The sequence below is a fragment of the Ricinus communis genome, chromosome 3 (genome assembly GCF_019578655.1).
Source record: "Ricinus communis isolate WT05 ecotype wild-type chromosome 3, ASM1957865v1, whole genome shotgun sequence".
Taxonomy (NCBI): domain Eukaryota; kingdom Viridiplantae; phylum Streptophyta; class Magnoliopsida; order Malpighiales; family Euphorbiaceae; genus Ricinus; species Ricinus communis.
This window is the reverse complement of record NC_063258.1, coordinates 6,033,869-6,051,316: the sequence shown is the minus strand read 5'-3', so window position 1 is coordinate 6,051,316 and position 17,448 is coordinate 6,033,869. Positions and strand designations below refer to the sequence as shown.

At 32.8% G+C, this 17,448-nt stretch overlaps 3 protein-coding genes across 3 annotated transcripts; 1 reads left to right on the top strand and 2 right to left on the bottom strand.

Annotated features, from left to right (window-relative positions):
• Nucleotides 1-4,932: 4,932 nt before the first annotated feature.
• On the top strand, nucleotides 4,933-5,622 carry LOC125369514 (secreted RxLR effector protein 161-like). The gene has a single exon (XM_048372283.1). It carries the CDS (start codon nucleotides 4,933-4,935, stop codon nucleotides 5,620-5,622), a length of 690 nt encoding a protein of 229 aa, XP_048228240.1.
• Nucleotides 5,623-7,503: 1,881 nt separating this feature from the next.
• Nucleotides 7,504-11,386, bottom strand: LOC8263888. Its single transcript, XM_015726379.3, has 6 exons — nucleotides 11,244-11,386; nucleotides 10,925-11,042; nucleotides 9,171-9,334; nucleotides 8,937-9,023; nucleotides 8,481-8,639; nucleotides 7,504-7,895 (listed from the first exon to the last, which is right to left on the bottom strand). The coding sequence occupies exons 2-6, from the start codon at nucleotides 11,028-11,030 to the stop codon at nucleotides 7,797-7,799; spliced, it is 615 nt and encodes a 204-aa protein (XP_015581865.1). The 5' UTR covers nucleotides 11,031-11,042; nucleotides 11,244-11,386; the 3' UTR covers nucleotides 7,504-7,796.
• A 290-nt stretch (nucleotides 11,387-11,676) lies between these two features.
• On the bottom strand, nucleotides 11,677-12,548 carry LOC8263889 (agamous-like MADS-box protein AGL62). The gene has a single exon (XM_002530746.2). It carries the CDS (start codon nucleotides 12,289-12,291, stop codon nucleotides 11,791-11,793), a length of 501 nt encoding a protein of 166 aa, XP_002530792.2. The 5' UTR covers nucleotides 12,292-12,548; the 3' UTR covers nucleotides 11,677-11,790.
• Between the last annotated feature and the right edge of the window lie 4,900 nt (nucleotides 12,549-17,448).

Genomic DNA, 17,448 nt, shown 5'->3' with positions numbered 1-17,448 from the left:
ACTGATCATATGTGTAAAATATATATATATATATATATATATATATATATATATATATATATGGTGGTATGCTTATTACTTGAATAAATACAATTATTAAAAATTATTCTTATCATCTAATTATGTCAATTTACTGTTATTAAATATTCAATTGTTCCTTTTATTCATGGAAACTTTAGGGAATGACTTTCAATTAGCAAGAGAATTTAAGGATGTTATCCATAAACTATTCCTGATGCTAGTTGTTATATCTTATTTAGTTAGTGTCATATAACATGATTACATTTAATCAAGAGAAATTAATTTTAAGATCCTAAAGAGTTTGCTTTATCTAATAGTTTAAACCTTGTGTTACATATAAATTTTAATTTCTTGATTTTACAACATATAATATGCATACTGATCCATTAATTTTCATTGAAGTCAAACAAACACTAATAATCCCAATAGTCTTAGGGCATGCTTGCTTTTTCTTGTTTCACCTTTGATTTTAGTTTGAATTTTCAAAATTTAAAATTTGATTTATCAAATTAAAGGTTGATTGGTAGTGAGCATGTCATAATATCATTGGATTAAAAGTGCTTGCACAATTTTAATGAAAATTATTGAATTAGTGGGAACTATTATATATTGTTTCAATATCGATTTGTGTTCAATTTCTTAAGTTTGATCTATCAAATTAAGGGTCCATTGATAGTGAGTATTGCCCCTAACAATTATTGCATTAGTAGTGCTTGCTTGACTGCAATAAGAATTAATGGATTAGTAGGTATATTATATATTGTTTCATTATCGATTTGTGTTTGAATTTTCAAAAGTTAAAGTTCGATGTATCAAATTAAAGGTTAATTGGTAGTGAATGTCTAACACTATTAGACTAGTAGTGGTCGACCAATTTCAATCAAAATTAATGAATTAGTAAGCATATTATATGTTGTTTAACTATCAATTTGTGTTTGAATGTTCAAACTTTGAAGTTGAATTTGTTAGTGTTGCAATAAGCTCCATAGAGGTTTAGAATCACAGTTTGAAAAGTCAGAAAATTGTGAATTTAAATTATATAATTTTATTACACTAAATTATATAATTTTGTTACATACCACATGCCTATGTCATTGATTGTTATTAAAGTTGTGTTACTATTCAAAATAGCAATATCATTAATCATATTATCATTATTATTATTATTATTATTATTAATGTCATTATTACCGATCATTTGATTATTGTTATTGTTATACGTATAATGAATATGAGATTTTGTATAATGTTGGGATGAAAGCTTCAGTAGAACATGTCATATGATAGGTTATCATTTGATTATTGTTATTGTTATACGTATAATGAATATGAGATTTTGTATAATGTTGGGATGAAAGCTTCAGTAGAACATGTCATATGATAGGTTACATCGGGATCGTGTGCATACCGATAAAAATCTAGGACATGTATAAGATCATATATTGTTAGAAGTAATGAATGATGACAATATTTTTCTATTTCAAGTTATTCCTCTCAGGTTTGTCCTAGGGTGTTATCTGTTTCTGTTAATAATTGTCCTATGTTTTAGGATATGCATTGGACCTATTCCTATGCAACTACCTCATGATCTTTAGGTCTGTTAGAGACGTGAGGAGTGCTTAGTGTAGTGCTGCATTGTTGCACCAGCTTCTGTTTCGCATTTGTAAGGCTATTTAATAGCCAAACTTTATCAATTCAAAGTGTGGTTGTCATTCTATATTTCTTTATTCAACATTTTTGGTATCAGAGCTACATCATCCTGATATAAGTGCAATACAAAAATCTAAGAGGAGAGAAGCAAAAATGGCAGAGAGCAGCAACATAAACACTAAATTTGTACAACCTGTGATTCCAAAATTCGATGGGTACTATGACCATTGGGCTAAGCTCATGGAGAACTTCTTGCGAGCCAATGAGTATTGGAATCTAATCGAGGTGGGAATCGAAGCTGTTCCAGAAGGAACAGAAGGAGATAGCGAGAAGATGAGGGCAATGGAAGAACAACTCCTAAAGGACAGGAAGATCAAGAACTATCTCTATCAAGCTATCGATAGAGAAGTTATGGAAACAATTCTGAATGATGATACGTCAAAACAGATTTGGGATTCCATGAAGCAGAAATTCAAAGGATTAACAAGAGTGAAACGTGCTCAATTGCAGGCCCTGCGCACCGAATATGAGACTATCAAAATGAAAGAAGGCGAATTGATCAATGCTTATTTTGGAAGAATTCTATCTGTTGCAAAACGGATGAAAGCATGTGGAGAGTCCATCTAGGAAAGAGAAATAGCAAGCAAGATAATGAGGTCACTCACCTCAAGGTTCAACTATGTCGTATGCTCAATTGAGGAATCAAACAATATCGACACACTCACAATTGATGAGCTTTAGAGCATTCTGCTCATTCATAAGCAAAAGATGAAAATTTATGTGGAGGAAGAACACGCACTCAAGGTCTCACATGATGATAGAAGTGATCGAGGACGAGGGAGAGGAGTGTTTCGAGGAGGAAGGAGTCGAGGCAGAGGGAGATTTTCATACGGCTCAAGCAAGGCAATGCTAGAATGCTACAAATGTCATAAATTAGGATATTTTCAGCATGAATGTCCTAGTTGGGAAAGAAGGGCCAACTATGCCGAAATAGAAGAAGAAGATGAGATGCTACTCATGGCTCATGTTGACTCCATAGAAGCTAGCAAAGAAGGAACTTAGTACTTGGACTCGGGGTGCTCAAACCACATGACTGAAAACAAGGGATGGTTTGACAAGCTTAATGAAAAATTCAAGCATTCTGTAAAGCTTGGCAATGACTACAGAATGTCAGTGGTTGGGAAAGGTAATATTAAAATTAAAGTAGAAGGAATGGCTCGCACCATTAAAGATGTATATTATGTTCCAGATTTGAAGAACAATCTCTTAAGCATGGGGCAGCTGCAGGAAAGGGGAATGGTCATTATCATTAAGCATGGTGTCTGCAAAGTCTATCACCCACACCATGGATGTATCATTATGAGCAGAATGACTACCAACAAAATGTTTATGGTGGTAGCCAACATAGTCATCAGTGCAGCAGCATGTTACAACATTAAAGCTGAAAATCTAGAGACTTGTGGCACAAGAGACTGGGGCATTTGAGTTCTCAGGGCATGAAACAAATGATGTAGAAAGATATGGTCAGAGGCATTCCAAAGTTCATCACATCAAGTGACATATGTGATAGCTGCATGAAGGGAAAACAACACAGAAAGATCATACCAAAACGGAGCAAATGGAGAGCAAGCAAGCTTCTTCAACTCATCCACTCTGATATTTGTGGACCAGTCTTTCCCAAATCTCACAGCAACAAAAGGTATATCTTGACTTTCATTGATGATTTCAGTAGAAAGTTATGGATTTATATATTGAATGTGAAGAGTGAAGCCTTCACCACATTCAAATGTTTTAAATCACAAGTTGAGAAGGAGAAAGGAATGAGCATTAGTGGATTAAGAACAGATAGGGGAGGTGAATTCACTTTAATTGAATTCATGGAGTACTACAGAACACATGGAATCAAAAGGCAGCTCACCACAGTATACACTCCACATCAAAACAGGGTAGCTGAACGAAAGAATCGTTCAATACTTAACATGGTGAGATGCATTCTAGAGGAGAAAAAGATGCCAAAGGCTTTCTAGCCAAATGCAGCTAAATGGACCTGCCATGTGCTGAATAGATGTCCAACATCAGCACTGAAAAATAAGACACCTGAAGAATGCTGGAGTGGATCAAAGCCAAATGTAGAATACTTTAAAGTATTTGGATGCATAGGATATGTTCATGTACCAGAAGCTCAGAGACTAAAGCTGGATGCAAGGAGTAGAAAATGTGTGCTCATTAGATACAGTGATGAATCCAAAGGGTACAAAATGTATGATTCAGTAGAAAGAAAAGTGTTAGTCAGTAAGGATGTGGTATTTGAGGAGAAGAACTGCTGGAATTGGGGAGAAAGTGAATCAGACAGTAGAAAGGAGACACTAGGTTGGGGAGAAGTAGAAGATGATACTTATGGTTCGAGTGAAGATGAAGAGGAAATAAAAGTGAACATAAGTTCTAACAGTTCACTATCATCTGAAGAAGAACAAGTTACAGAAGTACCAGAAACGTTTTCACTTGCCACCAGAAGAATCACAAGAGCAACAAGCTATCTACAAGACTATGTTAGTGGTGAAGGACTTTCAGAGGAAGAAGAGGTATAAAATTTTGTTTTCTTTACAACTCATGATGATCCAATTTATTTTGAAGATGCTGTAAAGAATAAAAATTGGAGAGATGCCATAGATGCAGAAATAGAGCCATTGTCAAGAACAACACTTAGGACCTAGTTAAAGCACCAAAAGAAGCTAAAATCATTGGAGTAAAGTGGATCTTTCGTACCAAGCTTAATGAAAATGGAAATGTTGACAAGTGCAAAGCAAGAATAGTTGCAAAAGGTTATGCACAGGAGAAAGGGATTGAATACAATGAAGTTTTTGCTCCAGTAGCTCGTTGGGATACAATTAGAACAGTAATTGCTCTAGCTGCCAGAAATGGATGGATGTTGTACCAACTGGACGTGAAAAGTGTATTTCTGTATGGAGAACTCACTGAAGATGTCTACATTGCACAACCACAAGGATATGTTGCTAAAGGAGAAGAAGATAAAGTGTACAAACTGAAAAAGATATTGTATGGTCTCAAACAAGCACCAAGAGCATAATTCAGCAAAATAGAAGGTTACTTCATCAAGCATGGGTTCAATCAAAGCTGTCATGAACATACACTATTTGTGAAGAAAGAAACACCTGATAAAATTCTCATTGTAAGTCTCTATGTTGATGATTTTGTGTTTACTAGCAATGATGATATATGTTAAGATGTTTTAAAGATTCCATGAAGAAGGAGTTTGAAATGACTGATTTGAGGGAGATGAAATATTTTCTGGGGATAGAAATAAATCAAGGTGCAGAAGGAATACATATTTGTCAAAGAAAATATGCTGAAGATATTTTGGCTAGATTTGGTATGACTGAGTGCAATGGTGTAAAGAATCCTATGGTTCCAGGCAACAAATTGTCAAAACAGGAAGGGAGAGAAGCAGACTCTACTTTGTTCAAGCAAATGGTGGGCAGTCTTATGTACATTACAGCTACAAGACTTGACTTGATGTATGGTGTGTGTTTGATTAGCAGGTTTATGTCTAAACCTATGGAGATCCATATGCTTACAGCAAATAGGATATTGAGGTATATAAGGCACACGACCAAGCTGAGAATTTTCTACAAGAAGGAGAGCAAGAATGAGCTCACTGCCTATACTGACAGTGATTATGCAGGGGACAACACAGATTTTAAAAGTACTTCTGGCTACACTTGTATGATGAATGGTGGAGCAGTAACTTGGATGTCCAAGAAACAACCCATTGTTACACTCTCAAGCATTGAGGCAGAATATGTTGCAGCTGCAACTTGTGCATGTCAATGTGTGTGGATGCGAGCTATCTTAAAGCAAATTGGAGAAGATGACAGCAAGCCAATTACAGTTCTATGTGATAATTCTTCAAGTGTTTCATGGAAGGACTAAACACATTGGTGTTAGGTATCATTTCCTGAGAGATCTTGTTAAGGATGGAGTGGTGTTAATGATTCATTGTGGAACTGATGAGCAAATTGCAGACATCATATGACCAAGCTATTGCGACTGGAAGTGTTTGAAAGACTGAGGACAACACTTGGAGTTTGTCGTTTAAACTAAAATTTGGCTACTGCCCAAATTTTGGTTTAGGGGAGGGATTGTTAGAAGTAATGAATGATGACAATGTTTTTTTATTTCAAGTTATTCCTCTCAGGTTTATCCTAGGGTGTTATCTATTTCTGTTAATAATTGTTCTATGTTTTAGGATATGCATTGGACCTATTCCTATGCAACTACCTCATGATCTTTAGGTCTGTTAGAGACGTGAAGAGTGCTTAGTGTAGTGCTGCATTGTTGCAGCAGCTTCTATTTCGCATTTGTAAGGCTATTTAATAGCCAAACTTTATCAATTCAAAGTGTGGTTGTCATTCTATATTTCTTTATTCAACATATATATGAGATATCCTTATCGAGCATAGTCTCTCTAAGCTTGTGAGAATCAATAGTTACTGGATACAAAGATCATGGTCGAGCTTAACTCTCTCTTTGGGTGTGCGCCGGATTTAGAGACAAAAGTTCTATTTATGTTCTCATTCTGATTGATAAGTGCATTAAAATTTTTATGATGTGTGTTTTAATAGAAATTTATCTAATATATAACAAGATTTATATATATATATATATGATTTCTTATAAAATTATTATTAGTTATATAGTCTGAACTCATTTAATGAAATCTGATTCCCCTCAATATTTTTTTCAAGTGCCACTCACTTGTTAGTAAGATTTAGCAAGTTGTTCTTATGCAAAAACACATTAGTAAAATTTCTTTATAGGTAGTTATTGAAAGATAAAATATTATTTATTATATTTTTATAGATTATAATTGATGATATTACTTGTAGATAAATGTTAGATATTATAAGTTGCAAAATAATAAGTCTGTGAATAAAATTTAAATTTAAATTTAAATTTACTACAAATAGCAAAGTTCAAAATTCTTTATTCAAATTTAAGCTTACTAGAAATAGCAAAGTTCAAATTTAAGCTTACCGCATATAGCAAAGTGCATCACCCATATGGGTTATAATTTTTAAACAAAATTTGAAAGGTAAAAGAGAAAATTAGTAAAAGGCACTTAATTTATCATTAATGGAAATGTATACCAAATTTATTAATAACTCGCTCAAAAAATGTACGTTGATGTTCTACTTGTTAATAACTCACTTAGTGTGTCTCACTTAATGTATTCAATACACACACACGCACATATATATATTAGAATTGAAATAAAAGAGAATAGATTCATAGCATCTCTAATGCATTCTTTTATATATGTCAAACTCTTTATTTTAAAGAGTCATAATATAAAATGACACTCCAACGCATTCTATTTTTTAAATATAAAGTAGAGATTCAATTTGGTTTTTATATATGAAGTGCCAAACTTCACTTTCTAATCTACATTTAATAAATACATTACAAATTTCTATACATTTGATTTAATTAAAATTTATTATTATTATTTTCTATTGGTAAAAATTAAAAAGAAAATGAAAAAGAAATTAAAACTATTAATGCTTACAGAAATAAAAGCAAGATAAATAATAAAATATAAAGAATCTATTGGACTTAAATAAAATTTTTTACTCTTTATGTTTAAATATTTTTTAAGATGCTTTTTATTATAAAAATTTTAAAAAGCACCGTTAGGAATACTCTAAGCACAGTTTACAATGTAGGAATACTAAAAGATGATATTTGTCACTCTTTTATAAATAAAAAAGATAAACTTTTTCTCTTTTAATTTACAAATATAATAATAACAACTTTTCAAATTTTAATTTTTATATTGCAGATAAAATGACCACCAAAATATCAGAATCTGTTGGGTATTGACCCCAGATTGTATTTTGGTTACCTCTTGAAATCTGCAGCTGTTGGATTTTGCAACTAGAAAGTTACAAGGTAATAACAGTTATCTACAGTCCCATATTTCAGTGGGTACAGATAAGGTAGACATAGATTCTGTAAGCTGATTTTCCTATAGTTGTAATGATCACATTTTTAACCATTGTACAGAAATTCTGATGGACATAAAGCTTAGAATGTTTAAGCATACTTCAATTAACCTGCTCACCACTTGCTTGGCGGCTCTTCTCTTCCTCAACTTGTTCAAGCAGTACTGCTAATTCTGCTTCTGTCAAACCCTCCAACCGCTTCTGTAAGGCGAAAATAAGGCCCGAATAATATGAGAAAGGGAAACTTAGCAGCGAAATAACCACAACATATACCAGATCTTAGTACTGACACAGCATTTGAAGGTTTGATGATTTGGTTGGATTGTTCCAGTGAAAGGGAAATCAAGCTGCATAATATGCATGATAATCTAAAGGAAACCTTAATGTTCATGAAGCGAACTCCATGAGCGATCATATAAACATTGCATTTAAACTGCAACGATGCAGAATGAAATTTTCATGGATTTTGCACAACTTGGTTATATGGAAGATGACTTCTGCACATCAAATATCAAATATCTAGCTTTCACAAGAATTATTTTGATTTTTTATTGAAAGTAATGGAGTTTCAGTGGTCATACTAAAGAAGGAATTTGCTCGTCTTTATATAATAAATATTGCAAAATTTACTTTTGAATTAAAATAACATTAAGGATATGGCATCTTCAGACAACAGAAAAATTAAACTGATAAATAAAAGTGTTGCTGCAGTAAATAAAATAATTAGCAAACAAGTACTGATTTTTCCAGCCATGAGAAAACAAATCTAAGAAAACAATATAATACCTCCATGACTTTGTATTCATAGTCCCGCAGTTGCTGAGCATATGTCATTTCCTTGTTTGAGACCCTAAAGATGTATGTAGAAATCCATCCAACTGTTAGGCCTAAAACCAACACCAATTGAACAACATTTCCTGCTTGTAAGGGATCAACTCCAACAAACTGTAGAATAAATAAGAAAAACAGCAGCCCAATTAGAGTATGTGAAAACGATCTGGCTCAGAATCAATCTGTGATAAATAAATAATCTAGGCAATAAGTGGAACTAACTATGTAAGATAATAATGTGACATAGACTGCAGTAAATACTCTATTCAGGTCTCATTTCAATACTTCCTATGCATTTCCATATGTAAGCAACAGAAGTCACTCCATCAATGAAGAATTACAAAGTGGAGGGTGATTATGTGAATAAAGAGGAATTAGAGATGATAATACAAGATAAGAAAGTTAGGATACCTCCAGTCCACTTTTCAAGCCATAGCCAAGAACAGTAACTCCAAGTCCAATCAATAAAACATCCTTCCTGGTGTATCCAAAAGGTGTCTGCCAAAGGAACGTGTAAAAATATGAGCAACATCCAGGTCAACAGAACCATAATGCAAGTGATCACTGTAAGGGTCATTTTAGGAGATCAAATAATTAAAATCCATGACAAAAGAACTAAATTCATAACTGGCTACTCATACATGCCTTGCCTTGATCAGGGGAACCATCTTTACTGCTACTGGAGTCTGAGGAACTGCTACATCTAGGTGTAATGAATTTTACTTTATTTGATATTACGCTGCTGGATGATGCTTTTCTTGGAAAAGAGAAAATGTTCTTTCTATACAAGCTTCGTGAAATTAATCCTCCTGATAATTAATTGAATGCAGAACTAGATAAATCATAAAGCACTGTAAATAATATTACTGTAAGTCTTAAGACAAAAGCATTTGAATGTTTTATTCAAAATGTTAACTATGATTGTCAACAATAATTACCAAATGCCTATCCTGTCCATATTGAGGTGGATTTCATAATAACAGAGTTTTCGACATTTGCAGCATGAAAAGCCCAAAAATGTAGAGTAGATGCATTTAAATAGGTTGCGTTTCATATATTAAGAACTCAGAAGGTAAGCCAATGTTGTCATGGATATAAATATTAATTAACATGTTGAAGCAAGAGCCATAATTTACATGCTGAATCCAGAGAACATTTTGATATTTTATTTGTCACTGGCTGGGAAGTTATTTAATTCCTGAATTAGAAGTAAACAACTTCAAAGAGACAATGAAAGAAACATGAATAAGGGAAAGAACTGAAAAGAAAGAATTTGCAGAACCAAGGTTGAGAAAAAAAAAGTAAGCCAATTTAGATCCCAGAATTTAGTAGCTGAATATTGGGAGGCAATGTAATTGAACCACTGACATTTATTTTGGATTTGAAAAAGATAACCATGCATTTGAGACTGTTATATTGTAGAATTAAACATCCCCTTGCAAAGACCACAAACACCACCATCTACCAACAAACCTAAAAAGAAAGGTAACATTCAAACAAGTCTTGAGCTAAGGATAAACCAGAAGCCTTGCAATTATCAGTTGGATTTACATTAATTCAGAGAAAGATGCCAATGGTAAATTTGGAAGAATAAAACAATAACAACCGGAGTTTCATAATTTTCTCAAATGAAAGGCCAAAACTCAATTTGGAAAACACATGCCTAAATTCTACAACCTGTAATACTTCTAAGCCAACTGATAAGCTCATAATTTGCATGCTTTTTGTCTGATCAATTATACAAAGCACGGTCATGATATAGAATGTATAGACATCTTTCAGCAAAAAAAAGGAAAACCTCACTGAGAAAGGTATAGACATGTAAGCAATAAACTAACTACAATCAAAGAATACCAAGAAACTTAACTTTTTTGACATAATGTCCCAAATTAGTTTAATAATATAAGCTACTTGTTAAGAAATTGTTCGAAATTAGTAATTATATAAGGTTCCACTTACAGAACTTGGGATCCAAAGGTTTGAATTTGAGCTTTTAGCTCAAGCTGTATAAACAAAGTCTTGCAAATGTATCAAACTTTACCAAATTGTAGTGTGCTTGAACTTACCCATTTATAGCAGGTACTTGGAATTTGTCCAGAAGCAATATCAATTCAAACAAGAAAAACTGGGTATTCTAAGTATTACTGGACTAATTTAAATTGAAATATTAATGTCAAATTCACTTGTATTCATATAAAATGTAAACTGAAAGCAACTTCAATTTAAGAAATTAAAGATAATAAATTGAACTTGCATGAGGTATGCAGCAAGAAACACCACTATCAACAGCTAAGAATTTAACAAATCACAGTAAGGAATAAAGCATTTTATAAGAATTAGGCACTGCAAAGAGACACATAAAATTCAGAAAAAAAAAAAAAGAGAAAAATGAAACTAACCTCTCTTGAAATGCAGCACTGTAGGACTTGAAATACCCACATAGGAAAAAGCTCTATTTTGGCATAAAATATTGCAATTTAGATTTCCATGCAGAAGAGAATTCATCCTGTGATTTTTCTTTTTCAGTTGAACAAGCAAAAAAAAAAAAAACAGAATTAAACTTTATCAGCTTACTTAAATCTCCAAGAAAAAGAAAGCACTTTCATGCAGGGAAATTTATGTAAGAAGCTCCGCCTACGATTCTTGAATCTAGGATTCTAACGAAAGTGTTAATAACAGAGTACAAGAAAAATGAGAGGAGATTGGAATATGACTTACATGGACGAAAGGAGAAGGAGGAGAAGAAGAAGAAGAAGAAGCGGGTGGCTGGGAGTCACAATGAGTTCATCTTGAGATTATAGATTTGGCGCCTCGTGGGTCCCACTTCACTGAAATATCATGCCTATGTTTTTTCATATAATTTTTTTTTTTAAAATTTAAGTTTATAATCACAAAATTCAGATAAATTTTAGGGTACCTTAGTTCATTATGATGTGATTTATTTATTTATTTATTATGTTTAATGGGTTAATATTAATTTGATCTCAAAAAAATAATATTTTATTGCAAGTCACTTATAATTATATGTAAATAAAAAATATAGATTTATTATAATATTATAAGATCATCCACTATCATGCTAAAATAAAAATACTACAAAATTATAGATCAGACCTAATTAGAACTATACATATTTTATTTAATAATTTAATTTATGAAAATATAATTTAGTAGTGAAAATAATAATAATTTAATTATAAAAATGTTAGTAACAAATTAAAAAAAGCAAAATAAAAGAATCAGAAGAAATCATCCATTTGGCATTCTAAAAGAAATTTCGAGTATTGGCACTTCGCACTCTAATCTCTGCAATTCTGAAAACCAATTTCTTTTTCAACTCTGCTAATGCATCTTTATACTCTTCAACCTCCTCCGCGTCCAAATTCTTTATACCCTTCTCCCACAAGAACCCTTCTCCCTCCTCTTCCTTCTGTGGCTTCGGCGGTGTAGTGTCCTTGGCTCTTTGAGGGGTGGTCAGGTAACGAAGGACAACAGAGTCGGGAGAAGGTTTCCCGAAAGAAAAAGGTCTACCTGAAGGAGAGAAAGTGATGAGAACAACTTCAGCACCACCACCATCTAGGTTGCAGAACTCCATAGCTTTCTTAAACAAACCAGTGCGCCGCTTTGAGAACGTGACGATTAGACCTGTTTTGTTGTCTTGTATCTTCTTTATCTCTATCTTTCTCCGTCCGTTACCACCTCCTCCTCTTCTTTTACTCGCATGCACCGCCCACATGCTAGGGTTGTCATCGGCGTCGGCGTTCATGTTATCTACGTTTGAGAGGGTACTACGTATTGATTACAAATAGGGATGCAGATCGGTGCAAGTCATTCTGTGTATATATATATTATTATTATGACAAGAGGGAGTAAATATATATATAGGAACTAGCGAGAGTTTTCTTTTTCTTTTTTATATATATTTTCGTTTAGGAATTTGTGTTTTCCTAGTAAAGGGCTTCCATGATTCAGAAGTTATGTCCTATTTGGATTTGGAGAACTTTGGGGTTGGTTGCCTATAACTTCGTGTATATATATAATAAATTAATTAGTGATTAATTTTTTTCTAATCCTAAAAAATATATTAGTAATTAATCTAATCTAATCATATAAACCTATCATATAATTTTATATATATTCTTAATTTTATAAAACATTAATGAATTATGTGCACTCTCTCTCTATATATATAATATATTTTTATAAAAATTAAAAATAAAAAGTCAAAAAGTAAAAGGATATGATACTTTTAATATATTAATTTATATATTCATTACTATTATAATATTTTATTAGTTTATTTAAAGTCTAAATATTTATAAAGTATATAATAATACATGAGTTTCTATTATATAATAAAAAAATACTTATAAAAATAGTTGCATATTTTTAATAAATACTAATATATTTTTGTTCCATTTCTCATTACTGGATCCTCAAACAAAAATATGAACAATTTTATCAATTTCATGTCAAGAAGAGAGAGGAAAATTTAGCCATTAGCATATGATAAACAAGCATGGTTGCAATATTAGCGAGCTAAGGTAACTTTCCCTACAAATGATAATTTTTTTTATAATTTCTTAGCTTTCTAACCTAAGAGGCAATGTTGAAGCTTATCTAATATCTCACAAAAAGTTAATTTGGTAATCTGATCACATAAAACTAGAGATTTCAGGTATTCACCAAGGTTATTAGAATAAGAGAAGCCTAAGGAATTGCTAATACTATCCTTAAGGCTGGTTGAAACACCTTTAAAAAATAGTACACAAGTCTTAGGCTTACTAATCCTCCAATCATGCATATTAGAAAAGATATCGAGGCAATCTTCAATAACCTGACATTGGTCCATACTAGCCTCAGAAAAAAGAAGCAGATCATTTGTGAAAAATAAGTGAAATACATGAGGACCCTCCTTACCAAGGCAAGTAGGCTTCCAAGCTTTCCTATCAACAAGATCACAAATTAAATGGGACAACTTTCTTGTATAGATCATAAGAATATAAGGCGATATAGGATCACCTTAGCAAATGCTACAAGGAGAAAGGAATTTATCGGTGACTTCTTCATTCCATAGATCTCTTATAGTAGAAAAAAAGACACACTTCATGATTAGGTTAATTAAAGTAGTAGGAATATTAGTTAAGCATAAAAACCGAATAAAATCCAAATTTAACCTATCATACGCCTTCTCAAGATCAACCTTTATAGCCATCCAACATTTCTTGCTCTTTTTATTCCTCATAAAGTTAATAACTTCTTAAGTAATAATAACATTATCCAAAATATTTTTTCATAGAACAAAACTACACTGAGTTTAGCCACCATTCTAAACAATATTGACTTAATCCAATCAACCATAATAGTTAGTAGTGATATTGTATGAGACATTACAGAGGTTAATCGGTCTCGATTGAGAGAAAGAGTAAGGATGTGCCACTTTCAGGATTGGGACAATAAAAACTTCATTCAAATCCGCATAAAAAATCCCCATCTAGGAAAAATTAAAAATCATTCTAAAAGTTGAGTATCCTACAATATGTTATTAACTCTAATAGAATATAGGCTGAAGCCTATTTACCCCTAGAACTCTGTAGGCCCCCGTCTCAAAATTAATTGTTTTAACTTCGTCTTCAGTAACGAGGCGTAGCAGATTCACATGGGTCACAGTTGGAGCAGTAGTAGATCGAGACCCTCTTCCATATATAAATCTTGATAAAAATGGACTCAAGCAAATTTTGATTGTCTTGATCAATAACACAATCACCATCAGGGTAAAGAATACCCTCTGCTCGATTTCTCTTTCTTCTAATAATTATTGAAATATGGAAGAGAGATGTATTGCAATCAACCAACTGAGTGCTTTTCTGCCTAGGCTTTTAGAACCATAAAACCTCCTGCTAGGCTAAGGAGTCCTCACAATCTTTAATAAGCTGCTCACAAAGAGTAATTAAATGGGTAGCCATACGAAATTCTAAATTTCAATTAATACTCTAAATTTTAGCTAGAAGCCTCATCTTCCTAACAAAAATATTTCAAACACCTCTTTATTCGACTTTTGAACCATTCTAGCGAAATATTTTGAGGCCCAAACTCAAGCAATTATCGTACTCTAATTAAAGTGAACAAAGTCCTTAAAACTACTATGAGAGAGCTAAGCAACTTGAAAATAAAAAGATCTACTTGCCTTAGGCAAATGTTTTGCCCCCTGTAAGAGGATATGAATCATGTAATGGTTAGACTTAACTCTTGATAAGTGCCTAACCACTACCTCAGTGAAGTTTAGCCTCTAAAAGACATTGCAAATATCGTGGTCCAGGCGCTCCTTAAACTTTAGCTCTGACCTAGATGAACTTATAACCAACAAACCCCAAATCAAATAAGTTGACAATAAAAAAATTCTTAAAATCTCTACACTTAGCAGGCTAGAAGGGCTACCACTCATCTTTTTCCCTAGTTCAAGATAAGATTTAACAACACTTACAAGAATTTAAGGCTTAGTAATGTTAGAGCTAATTTTATCTATATCATCCTCTAGAGCATGAAAACACTAAGGGATTGAGTCTTATAAAAAATAATGTATAGGCCATAGTGCTTCTCCTGACTCCACCTAAAGTGAATAAACTGATGATAAAATAGTAAAAGTTTCACCTACATCACATTCAAATTCTATAAAATGCAAATGCCACTTAAGAAGCCTAAAGCATCCTCATGGTAAGAATTTTGAAAGCCTAGTTGCTTAATGAATTTATCCACTCAAAGGCCGCCAGTACAAGGCTCTAAAATCACAAACATAATTGGATTACGGGACTTTATCAATTTACATCGAACGAGACATCTTATAGCCAATTGCTTGGTAGTTCCAGCAAAGAACATACAAAATAAACATGACAAAGAATAAGAACTAAGCATCCAAGGAGCTTGGGAGAATACCCAACACAATAGCTCGAACCATAAAGATCTCATATGATCCCCTTCATCTCCACAAGCTGACACAATATCATTTTGATAACGACCTTATGCTCAGAACCTAGATGAGAGCGCCTAACAAGCTTCCTTCTTTAACCATCTCTGTCCTTAATGGTGAGCTTCTTTGAATTCTAAACTAACAAAGACCTATTAAAAATAAAGAACTATTATCATTAGAGTCCAAAAAAGGCACATCTTTATTAGTTCTTATAAAGAATGGGCTAGGCTTGAAGGTAAAAGGGTTGTTACCGTGGACCCGGGCTTAAAGACTTCGGGGTCCAAAGATTTTTCTTAGGCCACCTTAAATAAAGAAAAGCAATCCTTTGAGGACAAAGCTTGATCCTTAGGAGCCATAATTCCATTTTTGGAGCAAGGTATTCACTTTAGATTTTATTTGACTGATTGTGATTAGTAAAAATCCTTTTAATTGTGGTGTCCCCCTGCTGATAGCACCAATATCCTTAAGACTTGACTCAGTTGTCCGCACATCATGTAAATCCAATGCCTCAAATCTCAATCTTGAATTGCCTTCCTTACGAGAGCTTTTCTTTGCTTTCCTAGTGGCATGAATCCACAGCCCATAAGCTAATGAGGTATCACCAACCATATACGGTGGTTGCATAGATAAAACAAGAGGAATATTAGTTTAATTATCATTAGGATCTGACTAATGTTGTTGATCATGAGCTTTATTAGAAGTAGATACAAGTTGGTTATAACAAACTCAATTACCACAAACATAGCAAAGTTAGGGCAAAATCTCATATTTCACATTTTGTTACTTGCTATCAACTGTGAAACTTGTTAAAAAAGGCTTATTCAAATCTAGCTATAAAACAACTCTAGCAAACTTCTCAATGTTACCCATTTAGGAATTGAAATCTGTAATACCCAGGATTTTAAATTTTAATTACTTTAATTTTTTTAGAAGTAATTTAGTAAATTTTGAAATTAGATCTGTGATCTTAAAAAAGTAGTCAATTTTATTTATATTCACATTAATTATATTTAAAACACTTATTTTCTATTTATTTAAAATTAATATTACATTAAATATTGATGATATATATATATATACATATATATATATATATATATATATATATATATATATATATAGAGAATCAACAAGAAATTTGAGATTTTGCTTAAAACTTCATCTTCTATTTGGAGCTCATGGAGTTCTTTGGAAAATTTGCAATACTTTGAAGTATGGCCCTTCTTGCCATATTTATAGCAAGTAATTTTGCTAAAATCTTTTTTGGAACTTTATTTTGGAAATTTTGAAGAGGATGGCTTTTTGTAGAAATTCTCTTTGTTTTTGGGAGTCCTTATTTTTGAAAAACATTTTTCTTAAAGATTTGGAAAAATCTTCTTTGCATTTTCCTTTGCGGGTAGGGAAGGCTCATGGGATTATACTGTTGGTTACAAAACTACCTAGTTCTTGCCTAGTCTTCTTCATTTCCCATTTGAGTTACCTTTGGAGTTTAAGGTCATGGCATATCTTCAATCCTTCTTTACGGGTAAGGCTCACTAATTCACCATAAGTGTAGAAATCATAAGGGATCTGGCCATTATGGGCTTCTCTTATGGTATTCCTAACTCTGTCACCTAGTATCTTAGGTAAACCAGCTAAGAATTTCTCTTTCCAGAAAGGTAGGCTTGAATCTTCCCTAAGCATGACTCTGGTCAGGAAGGTGTCTTTGTAGGCTTGAAAATTGCTAAGCTTTTTGCAAGTTAGATTGCTAAGGAGCTCAGCATTCTTATCTTTCAGAAGAGAAGGGTCTCCTATGAAGTGGAGGGAAATCGTTAGGATTAAGATTGACACAGCATCCTCAATTGGATTTCCTAGTTCATCTAAGATGGGGTCCCTTCTATTGTGGTTTGGATGGCACCTAGGATTTGGAGCTGTTGTGCTTGTGTGAGATGATAATCCCACCATCCTTTAAGCTGG

What these genes read in the sequence shown, in the direction of transcription:
- LOC125369514 (XM_048372283.1), top strand. Translation starts at nt 4,933, where the DNA reads ATGAAGAAGGAGTTTGAAATGACTGATTTGAGGGAGATGAAATATTTT.
- LOC8263888 (XM_015726379.3), bottom strand. Translation starts at nt 11,030, where the DNA reads ATGAATTCTCTTCTGCATGGAAATCTAAATTGCAATATTTTATGCCAA. An exon ending in AGTGCTGCATTTCAAGAGAG is followed by an intron (nt 9,335 to 10,924) that starts GTTAGTTTCATT and finishes ATTAATTATCAG; the next exon opens with GAGGATTAATTTCACGAAGC. An exon ending in ATGAATACAAAGTCATGGAG is followed by an intron (nt 7,896 to 8,480) that starts GTATTATATTGT and finishes TTCGCCTTACAG; the next exon opens with AAGCGGTTGGAGGGTTTGAC.
- LOC8263889 (XM_002530746.2), bottom strand. Translation starts at nt 12,291, where the DNA reads ATGAACGCCGACGCCGATGACAACCCTAGCATGTGGGCGGTGCATGCG.